General features: G+C 40.1%; 1 protein-coding gene and 1 pseudogene across 5 annotated transcripts in view; both read right to left on the reverse strand.

Moving 5' to 3' along the window:
* Positions 1-19,028, reverse strand: part of ATP7A (ATPase copper transporting alpha) — a 258,321-nt gene that overhangs the window by 21,928 nt on the left and 217,365 nt on the right. For all 5 annotated transcript variants that reach the window (XM_023733619.1, XM_023733620.1, XM_023733618.1 and 2 more), the window contains one exon: positions 2,709-2,855. In XM_023733619.1, coding sequence (XP_023589387.1) covers positions 2,709-2,855 — 147 coding nt within the window. The remainder of the gene's footprint in view (positions 1-2,708; positions 2,856-19,028) is intronic.
* Positions 8,864-14,974, reverse strand: LOC111821034 (nipped-B-like protein pseudogene; annotated as a pseudogene).

Here is a 19,028-nt window from a genome sequence, read left to right on the forward strand (position 1 = left end):
AGGGCCATAGTCTTGAGGATTCCTCCAGCCTCAATGGGTCCAGTAAGTCTGGATTCTTTAAGAATTTTAAGTACTGTTCATATTTTTCTGCCATTCTATCAGGATCCATCTATTATGCCCCTGTTCAGAATGTTGAGTAGTGGTAGCCGGGCACCATTTAGTTCTTCTGTTTCCAAGGTAGAAGAGACTGTGGATCATGGAGACAATCACTCCTGTAGTCGGGTTCCTTCTCTGATTCTTGGATTTCCTTCTTTCTCTTTTGTTCCAGACAAATAGAGACCAATGGCCGCTTATAAGCTTTTAAAACCCCAGACTCACCATACTGGGAGATAGAACAAAAACTTTAAGAACTGTATTATGACAATTGACTGGATTGTCCCATGAGACTGTGACCCTAAGCCCTCAATCCAAGAGAACTAATCCTGTGAGGTGACTGGTTATGTATAATTAGTATCAGAATCTGTAGCCCTCCACCCCCTTTTTTGGTTCTTCTTATTGTTGTAAAATTATAACCTAAACCCGCTGCTGTCGAGTTGATTCCGACTCATAGCATATATATACACCTAGCATTTGCCAATTCATCCTTTTTCCCTATGTGCTGCTTATTGGAATCAATTACATCAGTCATGCTGTGCAAACTTCACCTATATATGGTGCCACCTTTCCCATTACTATACACAAAAAGTGACTACTACCTAGCAAGTACTTCTCCCTGCCCCCCGCCAACCACTAAGGAACATTAGTTTCTATATACTTACCTATTCATTTCATAAAAGTGAGAACATATAATATTTGTCTTTCTGTGATTGACTTATTTTGCTCAATATAATGTCCTCCAGGTTCATCCATGTTGCAAGATGTTTTGGGAACTCATTTTTATCGTTCAGTAGTATTCCATCGTATGTATGTACCACATTTTGCTTATCCATTCATCCACTGATGGGCATTTAGGTTGTTTCCATCTTTTTGCTATTGTGAAGAGTGCTGCAATGAACATGGTTGTGCATATGTCTGTTCCTGACACTTCTATTAGATCCCTAGGGTATTTATCTAGGAGTGGAATTGCTGGGTCATATGGCAGCTCTACTGCTAGTTTTTCTGAGGAACTGTCAGACTGTTCTCCACAACAGCTGTACCATTCTGCATTCCCATCAGCAATGGATGAGGGTTCCAATTTCCTCACATCCCCACCAACACTTGTTATTTTCCATTTTTGTTTTTTAATCTTAGCCATCCTAGTTGTAATGAAATGGTATCTCGTGGTTTTGATTTGCATTTCTCTGATGGCTAATAATGCTGAGCGTCTTCATATGTGTTTGTTAGTCATTTGAATATCCTCTTTGGTGAAGTGTCTATTCATCTCCTTTGCCCATCTTTTGATTGTCTTTTTGTTGTTAAGTTGTAGAAGGTTTATATATTTTTCAGATATTAGACCCTTATCGGTTGTATCGTTCCTGAAAGTTTTTTCCCAGTCTTTAGGTTGTCTTTTTACTCTTTTGATGGACATAAGTATTTAACTTTTATGCAGTCCTAGTTATCTATTTTGTTTTCTGCTGCTTGTGCATTTATTCTTGTGTTTCATAATCTATCATTGAAATAAATTAGGTCCCAAAGCTTTGCTCCTATATTTTCTTCCAAGAACTTTATGGTTTTATATTTAACATTTAGGTCCTTGATCCATTCTGAATTAGTTTTTGTGTATGGCATGAGGTATGGACCTTGCTTCATATTTCTGCATGTGGAAATCCAGTTTTGCCAGCACCATTTGTTGAAGAGACCGTTCCTTACCCATTGAATGGATTTGGCTCCCTTGTCAAAAATCAATTGACCAGAGATGTTTGGATTTACTTCTGTTTTTTTTATTCTATTCCATTGATCTATATGTCTATCATTGAACCAGTACCAGGCTGTTTTGATTACTGCAACTGTGTAATATGTTTTGAAGTTGGGAAGTGCGAAGCCACCTACCTTGTTCTTCTTCAAAATTGCTTTCGCTATTCAGGGTTTCTTGTCTTTTCATATAAAATTGAGGATTAGTTTTTCCATTTCTGTAAAGAATGCTGTTAGAATTTTGATCAGGATCGTGCTGTTTCTACAGATTACTTTTGGTAGTAATGACATCTTGACTATATTAAGTCTTCCAATCATGAGCACAGAACATATTTCCATCTATTTAGGTCTTCTTTAGTCTCTTTCAGCAGTTTTTTATAATTTTCATTTTATAAGTCTTTCACATCCCTGGGTAAATTTATTCCTAGATATTTTATTCTCTGAGATGCTATTGTAAATGGAGTTGTTTTCTTAATCTCCTTTTCACATTTCTAATGCTGGTGTATAGAAACCCAAATGATTTTTGTGTATTGACCTTGTATCCTGCAACTTTGCTAAATTCCTCTATTAGTTCTAGAAGCTTTTTAGTAGATTATTTGGGGTTTTCTATATATAGGATTATGTCATCTGTGAATACAGTTTTACCTTTTAGCTATTAGCTGTTTTTATTTAAATGTTGGCTAGGGAAGAAAATAATAAAGCCAGGAAAATGCAAGAGAATTTTTAATTAATCATTAACCACTATGTATTGTTAATATTTTCACTTTGTATTCAAGTTGCTCTTAAATAACCCTTATAGTTCATAAACTTATCAAAAATGCAGATAAAAAATAACCAAGATCATGACACTGAGTCAGCATACTTATGGAAAACCTTACCATCAACTGCCACCAATACAGCAGTCCGACCTTTTCTCTCATGTTCAGTCATGCAATCATCTACATCATTATTAATGATGAGACCATTTCTAATCATCCATTCCCGGTTACCAATGAGGACTTTGTACTGCTGAGCATTAAGAGCATCTGAAAAAAAGTAGAGAATATTTAGTGAGCTCATTTAATCTTTATAACAATCCACAAGGCAAGTTCTTCCCTCCTAACCTTGCACAGCTACTACTTTATATATTTGGTAGAAGAAAGCCTACAATAGTTATTTTCAAATTTTCTAGGAATATACTCTGCTCTTTCTTGACTCTGGGCCTTTGTACACGTTGCCACCTCCACCCGGAACATCCTTGCCCCTCCTCTCCAAGTAGCACACTCTATCATATTCTTCAAGAGCCAATTTAAATGTTGTTTTCTTTTTTTTCCACAGTCACATAATCAACCATTTTACTGAATACAAGCATGTTTTCATTCACATACAGCTAAATAAAGCAGTTTTTTTTTTCACATTTCGTTATAGTGCACAACAAAGTGAGGTAAAGTATACGGTACATTTTATTCTGGAATATGAGACAATCAAATCCAATATGCAGTTGTGGTCTTCGTTACAAGTTAATCTTTTCTTTACCTAAGTAGTAAAACAGCTTCTAAAGCTTCATCGTTAGTATTATATTAACACCTGATTTTTTCACACTTATTTTCCAAAACCCACTTATTGCAGTGACAACAGCACTGAATCCTACTAAAATGATTTTTAAAGTTTCTAGAACTTGTTTAAGCAATTAAGCTCAGCCACCTCTGCTGGATCTATGCTGAGTATTTTTAAACCTGCCTAAAAAACGCAAGGAATGGGAAAAGTATACATATAATGTATTTTAGTCAAGAAAACCATACAGAAGTATAGTAGTTGATGACGTTTTCTGTTAACCCAATTCACCATCTTTTGTTTTCTACAACCGTGAAGCTGGCAACTTAATTACCCTATCCACGCCAAATGATGTGAAATGATTGTGAAGGTGATGATTAGTTCACTTGCAGTTGATAATTGTGAATCGGTCCAAGATGGTTTGCTCATCCAATTTGGGGCACGGGCGGCAGGATAGTTTTCCATCATTTTCATTATTTGGCTTCTTTGTTCTGACTGAAGCAAATTCCTAAACTTTCAGATCCAGTCACATTCATACTGAAGTTCAACACTATCTCTCAAAGCAACTTGCCATTCTCAGGCTTTCCTATCACAATGGATATAAGAAACCTGACTCTAATCAGGATAGTTTTCTTACTGTGAAAAGTATGGCTTTTGCCTTGCTGAACCGGCTACAATCCAAAAAATAGTGTAAAGCATCACCTCTCTTCAATAAGATAATGGAATTTTTCAAGCCAGCCGTTCCAATTTTCTGATGCAGTTATCTGTTCACCTGAGAATTAAGAGCTGACTCTCTAGGGCAGACAGGAACCCAGTGTACATATATGGCAAACAGGTGGCCAAGGTCGGTGTAAGGTGAGTATTTTATCCCCACCCAACTCCTCATTGCTGTATTTGGTTCCTTTCAATAAAATGTCCGCTGTGTTTCAGTGATAAGAACACTTATGAAAGTGCCCACACAGTTCCAATGTGTTTTCAGTTGTGCAATTATTCACTTGTTCAAAGCCCTCTTGTCAATAATACCTGAATGGGCCTTACCTTTGATTCATCCCCAGGTTCTCTCAGGATTATAACTGAGTTGTAACCAATAAGGAAAACATATCCTAACATGTAGAGAACATTTATTTATAGTCATATCTCTTCCAAAGAAAATAATTTAAAAACAGTTTGTTCATCTGACAGCAGGATGATGCAGTGAAAAGAACAGAAACTAGGAGTCAGGATCTTGACCTTGGCCAAACAGTGTCCTGGCTCTTAGATGACCCACCTGTAAAATGGGGCTAATAACCTCAGAGGCCTGTTGTGATGATAAAATAAGGTAATGCAAGTGAGACTGCGAGGTAAACTGTACACAGTTGACGAATGAGGGTTTGTCTCAGGGCTATATTCAGAGGCAATCCCTGTGTTGCTGCTGCCAGGTGCCTGAAGAAGCAGGCAGGCTGTTTACTTCCAGACTGCAGTCTCCAATGCAGTGAAACCCCAGGCATGAACAGAGGGGAAAGAATGTATGGCATTTAGGTTACAGTGTTTCTCCCTTCTACTTATATAGTAATTTGCATGGGACAATTTTTTTCCTCTTCCGGCTGGTTATTCTATTACAAGGGTGAACATTTTCTTGAATTATATATAGCAGTGTGTAAATGGCCTCCCTTTTCATTTTGACATCAATTTCATTAAAACACCATAACTTGAAAGGGCCTTAGCAAATAGGCAATCCGCACCCCTCATTTTCTAGGTGACTGTTCAGAAGCTAATTGGTACCTTGAAGCCAAACCCAGCATACACATTTTGTGTAGGATATTCTCACTGAATAAGTTGACCTTACAGTCGTTTTTAGTTACAGTAATTGTTCCCAATGTGATACTTCCGTCCCCCCCCCCTTTATATAGTTCTTTATGTTCGTGACCTATGAATGAGCTGAAATGCCAACAAACAGTTGTCCTGCCTGTAGGTATATTTTTCTGGGGCCTAGCTCCCCAAACCCTAGCCCATTAATATGTGGTCCGCAAAGGGCACACAGAGCACTGCTCAACAAGGGCCAAAATACAGTCCCTCGGTCATAGCGCTCAGGACCCACCATCTATCCACACATGGGCCTGTCAGAGTCTCCTCTGGAAAGGAGGCTCACTTAGCATTCTCTTGGTATTCAAAATGGAGTTTGAGTTCTCTCAGTCACACAAGGATTCTATTGGCTCCAATTACTTTGAAGTTCAGGTGGGAGGGCATGTTTTGGAACTAAGAGGCCTGACTAGCACAAACATCTCTCTGATTTGACAACCTCTTCTCAAGAGTGAACTACATTTGGTACAAATCCACTCTTCACCCCTTCCAGCCCTCCTGGATTGTAATCTCTCCCCTTTTCACCAGCTCATGTATGTCTCGTCAGGTCTGTGAAGGCTTTCTCCACATTAATGGCGTCTCGGGCTGACGTTTCAATGTACTTCATACCGTATGCAGCAGCCAGTTTCTTTGCCTCGCGTCGAGTCACTTGCCTCTGTGTATCCAGATCACACTTGTGACCCACCAGAACAAATACAATTTGGTAGGGCTGAACATGTACTTTAGTCTCTTCTAACCATTCATGGACATTCTGGAAGGACCTGTGGTTGGTAATGTCAAATAAAAGAAGACTACCTACTAAGTTCCTGTAGTAGGCTCGAGTGATGGATCGGTTGTTTTGTCTCCTGCTGGAAGCTCCATGAAGCTGCTTTCTCGTACCCCGTTTGCTGGTCTCCGATAGGAGTCCAAGATGGCGGATCCGCGCTGCGTTAGCTGGTAGGGGGCCTCTGCATGTATCTCTCCTTGCTCTCTGTTCTCTGTCAGTTTTCTCACTCCATTTGGTGCTTGGCTGAGTTCTTTATCTCTTCATTTGATGTTTTAGGGTTTCAGGATTGTTTTCTCTGTTCAGCTTAGTTTTTCGGATCTTTGCTGTGGAGGGATGGCGTGGTGCTTCTGCCTAGAGCGCCATTTTGCCAAAGTCTAAATGTTGTTTTCTTGGTGAAGCTTTCCCTTTGACCTTCCATAACAATTCAATTAAATTCAAAATATTTATTGTGTATCATCAGCTGAATGTGGTTGGACAAAAACATACAACTATGTTGACTTGTCTCATTTTAAACTGGTGACCACTTACTTTAAATGGCCCTTAATGCTTAATTCTACTGCATTTTCCTAGTTCATTCACTCTCCATTCCTTCTAGATCGCTATTTCATATCTTCTCCTCTCCTCTCAAATCTCCAATTTCTCCTCCCCTATTCTCATACCAGATGATGACTTTGCTTCCTACTCCAGAAAGAAAATAGAAGCAATCAGAAGAGAACTTTGATAAGCTCTCATCATATCTATCCAACTACCTGTACTTGTGTTCATATATTCCTTCTGCTATTATGAACTGCCCTTGCTACTATTTAGGGCCAGTCTTTTACTAGATCCCCCTCCTTTTACCTATTCTAGAATAGGTCTACAGCAATTCTTTCCTCTCTATCCTACATCATCAGATTTTCTATTTCTAATGGATTGTTCCTGTTGTTGTCAGGTGCCATCCAGTTGCCTTCAACTCATAGAGACCTTTTGTATAACAGAACGAAATGTTGCCCAGTTCTCCACCAGCCTCACAATCGTTGCTATGTTAGAACCCATTGTTGCAGCCACTGTGTCAATCCATTTAATTGAGAGTCTCCCTTTTTTTCTCAGACCCTTTTTTTCTCTGACCCTCTACTTTACTAAGCATGATGTCCTTCTCCAACAATTGGTCTTTCCTGATGATGTGTCCAAAGTAAGCAAGACAAAGTCTCGCCATCCTTGCTTCTAGGGTACATTCTGGCTGTACTTCCTCCAAAACTGATTTGTTCATTCCTCTGGCAGTCTATGGTATATTCAATATTTTTCACCAATGCTATAACTCAAAAGTACCAATTCTTCTTCAGTTATCCTATCTTAAGGAACCCCCTCTCAATCTCATCTACCTCTCTAGCTACTGCCCCATTTCTCTGCTTCTGTACGTAGCAAAACTTCTCAAAACTGTTGTCTCTATTGGTTGTCTCCAATTCATATTTTCCCATTCTCTTGTGAACCCATTCCAATAAAGCTTTTGTCTCTACTGTACTTGTTATTGTTGTTAGGTGCCATCGAGTCAGTTCCAACTCATAGCAACCCTACGTACAACAGAACGAAACACTACCCAGTCCTGCACCATCCTCACAATCGTTGCTATGTTTGAGTCCATCGTTGCAGCCACTGTGTCAGTCCATCTAACTGAGGGTCTTCCTCTTTTTCACTGGCCCTCTACTTCACCAAGCATGATGTCCTTCTCCAGGGACTGGTCCCTCTAGATAACATGTCCAAAGTACATGAGACGAAGTCTCACAATCCTTGCTTTTAAGAAGCATTCTGGCTGTACTTCTTCCAAAACAGATTTGTTTGTTCTTCTGGCACTCCATGGTATATTCAACATGTCTCTACTATTCTAATGAAATTCTTCATATAGTACACCAGTGACCTTTACTTTAACAAACCCAAAGTTAATTCTCAGTCTTCATTTTACTTGCCTTACTAGCAGCATTTTACACAGTTGATCATTCCCTCCTTCTTGAAATACTTTTTTAAGTTGGCTTCTTAGACACTACATTCTTATGATTTATCTCCTCACTGGCCACTCCTTCTCAGTCTTCTTTGCTGATCCCTCCTCATCTTCCTGACCTCTTAATTTTGTAGTGCCCCAGGGCTCAGTCTGTAAATCTCTTTTCTCCTCTATCTACTCTCACTCCTTGGTGATCTTATCCAGTCCCATGGCTTTAAATATTATCTCTAACAGTACTGTTCAACAGAATTTTCTGCAATGATGGAAATGTTCTGTATTTGCTTTGTTTAATACAGTAGCTACTAACAACATGTGGCTACTGAGCACTCATACGTACCTTGTACTTTTGAAAAGCCGAATTTTAAATTTAATGTAATTTTAATTTATTGAAATTTAAAATTGTCACATGTGACTAGTGACTACTGTATTAGACAGCACAGATCTATAAGTGCATGACTCCCAAACATATATCTCCTACCAGGACTATTTTCTTAAACTCCAGACTTGAGCAGCTAACTACCTACATGATATTTCCATTTATATGACATCTCCATTTGGATATCTAATAGGCAGTTAAAGTTAACATGTCCAAAACTGAACTCCTGATTTTCTCCTCAGTACTGCCCCTTCTGAGGTCTTCCCCATCTTATTTAAATGGTAACTCCATCCTTCTGGTTGCTTAGACCAAAAACTTTGGCATAATTCTTTTATTTAGTGAAATTACTGTTTTTATTGCTTTTAATCCCTTGACACCGGGAGTTGGGATTTCCCGGCACACTTCCATTGCTGGCAATGAGATGCACCATGACCGCCAGAGCCAAGGGGTTAACATATACTTGTAAATCCATCTAACTCTTAATTTGTACCTGTGTCTTTACTCTTATTGATATATAAAATTATATACACATATGAACCATAAAGCTACATGAAAACTTAGCAACAATAAAAAGGATAACACATTAATACAATCCAAAGAAAAATTAATAACCATTTATGCTGGATAAATCTCATCTGTTTTTTTCTTTTTTATTGTCTTTTATGTTAAACTTTCTACAAAAGGATGTATAAATGGTTAAGTAAAGAATCTCTATCTACAAAATGTTTTCTCTCATAAGTATTACATTACTTGGTGTACATTTAATAGACTGACATATATAAGCACATAAAAATCATTTTATGTAATACGCTGCGAAATATGTTAACTCCTCCTCCGCCTCACCCCTGAAGTGCCTCCTCCTCTATCCTCCCCATCACTTTCATAATCTTCTGTTTCTGCTGCTGTATTATTTTTAGGGCTGCCTCCTCCAAGCAGTGAGGTAACTGCTTTGATCCGAGCATTTGTGCTAGCTGTCACCTCCCCTTCTTCCTCCTCTTCATCAGGGTCCAGATGTTCCATGAGAAGTTTGAAATCTAGATACTGTTTTACTGTACTCCTCTTCACATCTTCAGTGATTTTGGAATTAGCCATATCACTCCGCAGGAAGTCCAGTGTTTGTATGGGATGAAAATGAACACCTGTTTTTTGGTTTATCGCTTTATCATATACTTTTGCAGATTCAGATGAGAATATTTCTGAAGCATCATCAAGCAAGCATCATCATAGTCCACAGTATCAGAGTTCATCTTTAATGTGCTGAACTGCGAAGGTGTGGTTTTAATAATGCTTCGAAGAAACTTTTTCCGATTTTCAGCTCGATGCATGATTTGACCAGTTGTCTCTACTTCCTCTGAGTTGCTGTGTTCCTTTAGATGATTCTTCATGTTTTTGTGATTTCATTGCTTTTGCTGTTTCCAGAGTTGTGTCACGGAACCATTGGGCTATACAGAATTTATGAGAAAACACCAGTGAAGGATCAGTCTCAGTGTATTCATCCAAGTAATCAAGCAATGCTTTTTGCAGTTGTTGGATTTCATCTTCTCCTCCTGAAACCTGTTTTAAAATTCATTCTGTAGATCCTTGATCCATTTTGCTTGTAACGGCATCTTTTCTCAGTCGTGCCGTAACAGTTCCAAGGTAATCCAGAGATGCCACTCTTAAAGCCATCTCTGTTGACTTGTTACTGAATTGATGAATCAACAGTCTCCCTAACAAACAAATGAGTAGTTCAGCAGCTGGCCATTCAGGCTTACTGACTGTTGAAAGAAGGTCTTGAACACAATTTTCAAACAGTGGTTTGTAATCTTCTTCACTTTGCTTACTACCACATTTTTTAAGGAAGTTGGAGAGGAAGTTCTGGGCTGTTCGCATGGCTGTTTCATAAAAGTTGGTAATAACAAAATCCTGATCAATTTTTTGTTTGAGTCCTCTTCTGAGTTAGACTCCTTCTCTGACGATGGTAAGTGTACTACACACTGAATAAGTTGTAAAACCAGTGCTGTAACCATCTGAATAGACATAGGTTCTCCATCCATATCACTACTATTTAACCTGAAGTTCCTTAAACTCCTCTTGCTGGTTGGTAATCTTGCAAGTGAAGTAAAAATTTCTTCCAAAATTAACTGCGTATGTTTTTCATATCTTGAGAATACTACAGTCACTAACTTAATGGCACACAATTGTAGTTCACTAACATTTTCCACAAAAAATGGTGTTATTCCCATCAATGATACCTGAAGAACTGTTGTCTCCGTAAGAAGTTGTATCTCTAGCAATTCTGATAAGCTGCTAGCAATATCACAAACTTTATTATAAAGCATTACTATTACTCTCTGCTTATGGGTAGAACATTTGGCCCGTTTTGCCTTTGAACTTAATAAGCTGCCTCCATGAGGATCTAATCTGTAAACAGGATCATACTGAGGATAAAGTGTATTCTGCAAATGAAATTTAGTGTACTCTATAACTCTTTCGATTACATCCTCAATATATACAGCTTTTGGCATGTTAGGCGATGTCATGATGTTGATAATTGTTAGACAAGCATCTGCTGATTTTGTAACTCTCTCCACAATAAGGTCTCTCCATAATCTTTCCTCTTCTTCTGTATCATTATTATGATTTAACAAAGTGGAAAGCTTTGACCCATCTTGAATATTCTTCTCCAAGTCGTTTAGGACTTTCACTGTTTTGTCAGTTGAAAGCTTATCCATTACACCCATTGCTTTAATTTTTGCGGATTCACTGCCGAGTTCATTAAGTTGGTGTTTTCCTAAGAGCAGCTCCTGAGGAATTTCATCATCATCATCAAGTGCAGTAAAATCCATATCTTCCAAATTATACAAAATATTCTCTATTGAGGCTGTGAATCTCTTAAAAGTTGAATAATCGATCATTTCTTCAGGTGTTAGTTTTGGTTCATAAGCTTTCCTTTTCTTCTGTTTTTCTTTTTTCTTCATTTTTCTAGTGACCTCACTAAGTCTGGGAGGAGGAGAATAATCTTCCATGTCAGAATCCAATGGACTTCAGTTTCTATAACAACCACCACCTGAACTCCTTCTTCCTTCATGACAGTGGCCACTTCTCCTATGATCCCCAGAGCTGCTTCTGTCACACTATTCATATTCCCAAGCTGTATCATCATCTTTTTTATGACGTTTCCTAGAGGATTCAAAAGCTTCATCACTATCATTATCTTCATCTGAACTGATTTCAGCATATTTTGGCTTCTCCTTAACTGTGCTACGCTTGCATTTGTTCACTTTTACACGTTCACAAAGTGGCATAGTGGATTCAATTTCTGCCAGGAGTTCAGGGGGTAATTCTTTTAACACTGATTGATCTATACAACCTTTATTTGACTTTGATAGTTTACTCTTGATAGGTTTAAGGGAACTTCTTGATTGATCTCTCTATCCTTACTAAGGTTCTAAACATCATCCAAAGACAGTTTTTGTAGTACAACTACAGGCTTAGCTCCTTTATTTAGATCTTCAACTAATCCCATTTTTTCCACTTTGTCTTTCTGCTCTCCTTTCATTTCCATTTTATTTGTCTCCTGAGTAATACTTCCATCTTTATCCTTTTTCACTTTTGGAATGACAAAAGTTTTTAATGCAAGAGATCTGCCCCCCAACAAATAACCTGGAAATTCTGCTTTACTGTGTGTGCTTTATGGTGTGCTTTATTACTGTCTACTTTACTCGTTACCCTCTGTCCTTTTGTCGTCTTTACTCTTTGGTGACTTAAAGCCAGATTTATCAGGTCTTGATTTATTAGAATCTCCTTGTTTAACACGAGGACTGTCAGGTCTTGATTTTTGTTCCCCAGAAGATGGTCTCTCCCTCGAGTCCCCAGATTCGTGCCTGTGTTTCCTATTTTATCAGTTTTTGAACCATCAGATTTAATGCCATGTTCATTTCTACTAGAGGATCTCAATGTTTCTGTTCTTTGAACCCTCAACTGATCCCCTCGATGCCACTCTGATTCACCCCTGCCATCTGATTTTTGTTTACTATCATGGTCACGTCTTAGTCACTCAGAAACAGATCGTCCATCAGGTCTCTGCTTTAAGGCTTCAGCACGTTCAGATTTTAACCGAGGTGAATCAGATTTAATATCCTGTTTATGTTTAGACACTTCAGGTTTTTTCTCTGCTGATGGCTTTCCAGAATCTTTCCTATTTTCATGCCCATGTTTTGGTGTTTCAGGATGGCCTTTGTTTTTTTGCTTTGGAGTTTCAGGCCGGCTTTCACCCTTCTGCTTTGGGGTTTCAGGTCTTGACTTCATTGTTTCTGACCTGCCATTACTTTGTTTGTTGTCATTTGGTTTTGGGTCAGACAGTCTATTTTCATTCTGTTTAGGCTCGGCTATAGTGCTTTCATTGTGTTTAGATTCAGTCATTCTGCTTTCATTCTGTTTAGGTTCTTCTGTTTGGGTCTCGGTTTTAGTGTCTAACTTATTTTCACTTGACTTTGTCTCCACCAATCTGTTTTCATTTGGTTTAGATTCTGCCAATCTACTTTCATTTTGCTTTCACTCTTTGAAAGTTCAGGATCAGACTTTTTTTTAGGTGTGTCAGGATGATTTTCTGGTGTAGATTTAAGACTTCCTATAATACCTTCCTGAAGAACAGAAACAGGTGCATCATTACATTGTTTGATTTCTTCAGGCTTTTTTATGGTGTCTGAATCCTGAGTTAGAGAAGCCTGAGAGTCCACTCTTCCTGCTTGATGAAGATCAATGCTAACCATTAATGCTGGCCTTGACCCACTTCCTGTAGAACCCATCTCCTGAGAAGCTGGTCTATTACCTCCTATAGCACCCCCAGCCTCCTGTGGGTAAGAATCTTGTTTTCTTTTTTTCAAAGGCTTATCTTTATCTTGAACTTCTTTTGAAAAGTGCTCCCTTTCAATAGCTGATTCTCTCTCTATCCGCGCAATTTCAGCCAATGCATCCAATTCCACTTTGTCATATATAAGTCCCTGCTGTGGTATCTGTTGCTGATTCTGTACCAGAGAAGTCTGGGGTTGTTTTGTAGCAACTGAAGTGTTCTGTTGTAAAACAGGCACTTGATTTGCTGGGAGGAATGCTGTTTGTTCTTGCTGCGACAAACACTGAGCAGCATTTAATGAGCAGTTTATATCCTGTGGAGTAATGGGTGTTTTTGAAGTCTGTCCTGGGTACTGCACATTAAAAGGAGTATCATTTTGTGAAACATTGCTATTTTCCATACCAGAAAGCATATCCTCTTGCTGGTCCATGTCTGAAGACCTTATACAAGAAAGTCTTAATGTAAGTTTAGTGGAGTCCTTGGATGGAGAACTAATGATATCATACATTGCAGCTTTCTCATTCTGGTCTTTTTCATCCTTGCCTAATTTCATTTTCTTTTGCTTCTTTTGTTTTCTTCTGGAGAATCTAGCAGTATATCAGATGGAATATCTCGAGGTGATGAACAAGGTAGAGACTGAGATTATAGGATTAAAGGTGGTCTTGATCCTTTAGGAGTTCCATCACTTCCAGCAGGGGAGCATACTGGTTGTGGAGAACTCAAAGGAAATGATGTAGCATTCCTCATTGTTGAAGAATCTCCATCATGGCTACTTAGCCTGTGCACCACATGTAGATAGTCATCACTTGAGCCATGTCTAGGATTATCAGCATGATGATTAGCTGAATTGCCAGACAACAGACCAGAAACTTTATCACATATGTTTCTCAAACCACCTGCAACAATGGGACTTGACACCGATGCTTGCTGCATCTGTGGATGCGGTGTGTAACTTGAAGAATGAGAATATGGCATGTATCCTGCAAGGCTTTGTGGGACATATGGACTAGGCACTGGGCTATTTTGTTGTGACATAAATCTGTACCCAGAGCTTGTCTTGGTGGCACAAACCAGCTGGAGGGGCTATGTGAGATAGCGGTTTACTGGTAATTGGAAGATGCAGGACTACTGTGCATAGAATTCTGAGAAAGTTTGTACTGAGACACCATCATTCCACTTTGTACATATCTGTTCTGCAAACTTTTCTCCCTGAAAATGTTAGGACTCCTTGCCAGGATGGCTTGCAGCAAGACTGGTACGTCACCTTCTGGATCATCACTCCCAAGGTTATCTTTCAACTCTATGTGACCTGTTGATATCTGGTAGAGGCTGTGGACAAGCTGTGAAACCAAATTATCATCCCTACAGGACAAAAGGCAGTTCACCTCTTCTGTATTCGTGCATTAAAGAGAAGGCTCTCTGTAGTTGTAGCAGGTAAAGGAGACAGAAGAGGCAGCTGGTTCAGGAGGTGTGTGAGACTAGCAATCCCTGCAAGAGTAGTGATGGGGACACGGGGCATATCCCCATTCATGCTGAAGTTCTGGAATGGTGGTTCCTATAGAAGTACTTAGTTCAGGTGCCAGCTGTCATTACTTCCCATTTCCCAAACAATGAGACAGCCATGCTGATGACGTCCCAGCTGAGCTCACATTTCCAGTCATCTCCACCAAGTTGGCACTTATATGGGTGAAGCCTTCTTGGATCATCCAGACCAGCCCATCACCAGCTTGAAAACCCACACATAAGCTCCAACAACATCACACAGAACAAATTCCTGGGTGAATCGGTGTCTGAATCCAAGGGGAGGCCTCAGGCTGCTGTGGCGAGAGACTATAAACCCGGCCGGGATGGGGCAGGTGGCTACGGCTCCTCTTCCGTCTCCTCAGTGCAGGGAACATGTAGAGACAGGCGGAGACCAGCCAAGAAGACAAATCACTGCTTCTTCTTTCTCCTCCTCCTCCTCCTCCTCCTCCTCCCGCATAGAAACACTCGCAAACACCCGGCCAGGGGCCCGAGCTACCAGGGCGGAGTCGGGGGGGGGGGCATCAATGTGGACCCAGGAACCAATCCTCCTGTCAGTGAGGTGTCCGTCCCTGCGGCTTGGTGGTGTCGGCTGAGTCAGTACCGATGGGGGGAGGGGAAGGAGCCCTGTGTGTGTCACTCTCTCGTTCTGTCTCTCCCTCTCAGAACAAAAATCTTTGGCATAATTCTTGACTACTATTTCTCTCATATCCCATATCCAATCCATGAACAAATCTGTCAGCTCTCCCTTTAAAACATATCCAGAATTTGACCACTTCTCACTACCTCTACTGGCCCAAGCTACCACTGTCTTTCATCTGCATTATGGCAATGGCCCCCTAACTCATTTCCCTGCTTCTGCCATCACCCACTGCCATCAAGACGATTCTGACTCATAGCAACCCTATAGGACAGAGCAGAACTGCCCCATAGGGTTTCCAAGGAGCGCCTGGTGGATTTTAACTGCCAACCTTTGGGTCAGCAGTCATAGCTCTTAACCACTAAGACACCAGAGTTTCCGCTTCTGCTACTGGTACCCATTAAAGTCTATTTTCAGCAGATCAGCCAGAGTAATACTTTCAAAATATTAAGTCAGATTCTGTCACTCCTCCATTCAAAACCCTCATATGGCTTCCCATCTCAGGGTAAAAAACAAAGTCCTTTCAATGCCCTTACACAATCTAGTCCCCCACTACCTCTCTGACTTCCTCTCTCACTTCTTTCTCACTCGTTTACTCTGTACTAGCCACACTGGTCTCCCTGCTGTTTCTCAAGCCAAGTACACTTTCTCCTCAGCTTTTATACTTACTATTCCTTCTGCCTGGAATGCTCTTGTCACAGAGATATTCAGATAGCTTTCTCCCTCACCCCCTTCAGGTCTTTGCTCAACTTTCACCTTTTTAATGAGGCCTACCATGAACACTCCATATAAAATAAGTCTCCCTATTGCCAGCATTCCCTATACCCCTTACCCTACTTTATTTTCCTTCATAGCACTATCTTAATCTGACTTGCTATATTTTCTTATTCATTTGCTTACTGTCTTGTGTTCTCCAACTAGAAAGTAAGCTCTATGATGCAGGGACTTTGTCTATTTTTCTGATGGCTAATTCTGTAGTGCCTTAAACAGTGCATGACACACAGGCTCTCAATAGAAGTTGTCAAATGAATGAATTTACTATGTGTCAGTGTACTTGACACTACAAGTTCATAGACAAATAAAAAATCACAGTCTAATAGAATCAGGAAAGTAAATAATTACAATGCAGTATATTCAGCACAATAACAGAGATTAAGTACAGTTATGATTCAAAAAGAAGAGCAAAAAATATCTGCCTGAGTGTGTCAGTCAGTGAAGGCTTCACCAAAGACAGATTTGAGCTGGGTCTTAAAAGATGAGTATAATTGCAAAAGCTAGATGCCAACTGTGGGGAAGGACACTATATAGCAAAAATAGTAAATGATATGATGTACTAGGCATAAAATGGCACGAAAAGAGGAACTGTAAATGTTCAGTACGAATGGAACATACAGTACATGTGGGGTAGTGGGAAAAGATGGGTGGTACAGGGAGATAAAAGACAGATTATAGAGAACAAATCTGGAACAAAGTTTAGAGATACTGGACTTTGACCTGCAGGAGACTGAGAACCATTAAAGCAGGGATCCTAACAGGGATCCATGGATGGGTTGTAGGATATATGTGAACGTCCTGAAAAAAGGTTTTTCAAAGGGGCAGGTCCACAGCTATTATCACATTCTTCCAAAGGTCCATAATTCAAAAACAGGTTACTAATCACTGTAATAAAGGTATTAGTCAGAAAGTGATATGATCAGATGTGCATGTTAGCAAAATCACTTCAGCACAAATGGGTTGGGAGGTTCTGGAACATTTAGGCAGTTACATATCATGCTTTCAGGCAGATGGACAGACCAACATGAAGCTCAAGAAACAAGTCTTAGCTAGAAACATGAATTTTAGAATGGTAGTGGAAGCCTATAGGTGGTAGAAGCAGCAGTGGGCACGAAGGAGATTGTACAGAGAGAGTATGCAAAATAAGGAAAAAAAGACAAAGTATAAAGCCCTGGGAATATCCAAAATCCGGAGGCAGGAGAAAAGAGGAATCAAAGGATAATTGAAGTAACAAAACAAGCCTCAATAAATTTTTAAAAATTGAAGCAATACGAAGCATCTTTTCCTACCACAAAGGAATGAAACTAGGAATCTATAACAGAAAAACTGGAAACTTCACAAATATGTGGAAATTAAACAACACACTAGTAAACAAATGGATCAAAGAAGAAATCACGGAGGCAGAGTCAAAATGGCGCCCTAGACATAAGCATCATGCTGTCCCTCTGCAGCAAAGACCCGAAAAACTAAGTAAAACAGACACAAACATCAATCCTGGAACACTAAGCATCAAATAAAAGGATAAAGAAATAGATCAAACACCAAATGGAAGAAGAAACTTAAGGAAAACAGAGAATGAGGACAGATATGGAGTAGAGGTCCCCTGCCAACTAACACGTCACGTCACCATCTTGGAGCACAGCCATCAATGACCCTGGACAGAGAGTACAGGAAGGTAACTTCACAGAACTCCCAAAAGAAGACAGAGAACACAACCCCGGACAGGGAGTACAGGAAGGCAACTTCACAGAGCTCCCAACAGAAGACAGAGAACCCTGTAACCAGAGAAACACGCTTTCCCACCTCTCACCCTTCTGTCCTGTACACCTCCTTCACCCCTCCTGACAGGTCACAATGAGCCACCTTGGATAGAAGGCTACCTGTCCAGCACCAGCCTGGGTCCATCCTGCCCTCACCTGCCGACTCATGCCACGCCATTTTTTGTTCTTTTCCCCTTCCACTTTTTCTTTTTCCCTCCCACCCAACCCGTACCTCCTCTACTCCTTCCCACTGGGACATGTCGCACTGTCTTGGCTAGACCAGGCTAGAGAGACACCAGCCTGCCACCAGCCCAGGTCTGCCCTGACCCCACCCACCAGCCTCTCGCGAACCTTTATAAAAAATTTTTTTATTGTACTTTAAGTAAAGGTTTACAGAACAAATAGTTTCTCATTAAATAGTCAGTATACATATTGTTTTATGACATTGGTTAACAACCCCACGACATGTCAACACTCTCCCTTCTCAACCTTGGAGGACCTTTTTTTTTTTTTTTGGTGAAACTATACATAGCCAAAGATACACCATTTCAAAAATTTCTACCTGTACAATTCGGTGACATCGATTACATTCTTACAATTGTGCTGCTATTCTCACTATCCTTTTCCAAATTACTCTATCACCATTATCTTCAACTCACTGCCCCTAGGCTTCCCATCAAAACTTTTGAGTTGCTATTGTCAATCTGATCTCACATAGATAATTCATTTTTTCGTCTGTACATTGGATGAAGGTTTACAGAAAAAATAGTTTCTAATTAAACAGTACACAAAATGCCTTATGACAATGGTTAACAACCCCACGACATGTCAACCCTGTCCCTTTTCAACCCTGGGTTCCCTATCACCAGCTTTCCTGTCCCCTCCTGCCTTTTAGTCCTTGTCCCTGGACTGCTGTGCCTCATTAGTCCTGTTTTATTTTATGGGGCTGTCCAATCCCCGGCTGAACAGTAAATCACGGGAGTGACATCACCTCTGAGCTAAAAGGGTGTCCGGGGGTCATACTCTCGGGGTTTCTCCAGTCTCTTACAGGCCAGTAAATCTGGACTTTTTTTGTGAGTTAGATTTTTGTTCTAGATCCTTCTTCAGCTCTGACCAAGACCCTCTGTTGTGATCCCGGTCAGAGCAGTCAGTGGTGGTAGCCGGGCACCATCTAGCTGTA

Source organism: Trichechus manatus, unplaced genomic scaffold (assembly GCF_000243295.1).
Source record: "Trichechus manatus latirostris isolate Lorelei unplaced genomic scaffold, TriManLat1.0 scaffold00060, whole genome shotgun sequence".
In the NCBI taxonomy this organism is placed as follows: domain Eukaryota; kingdom Metazoa; phylum Chordata; class Mammalia; order Sirenia; family Trichechidae; genus Trichechus; species Trichechus manatus.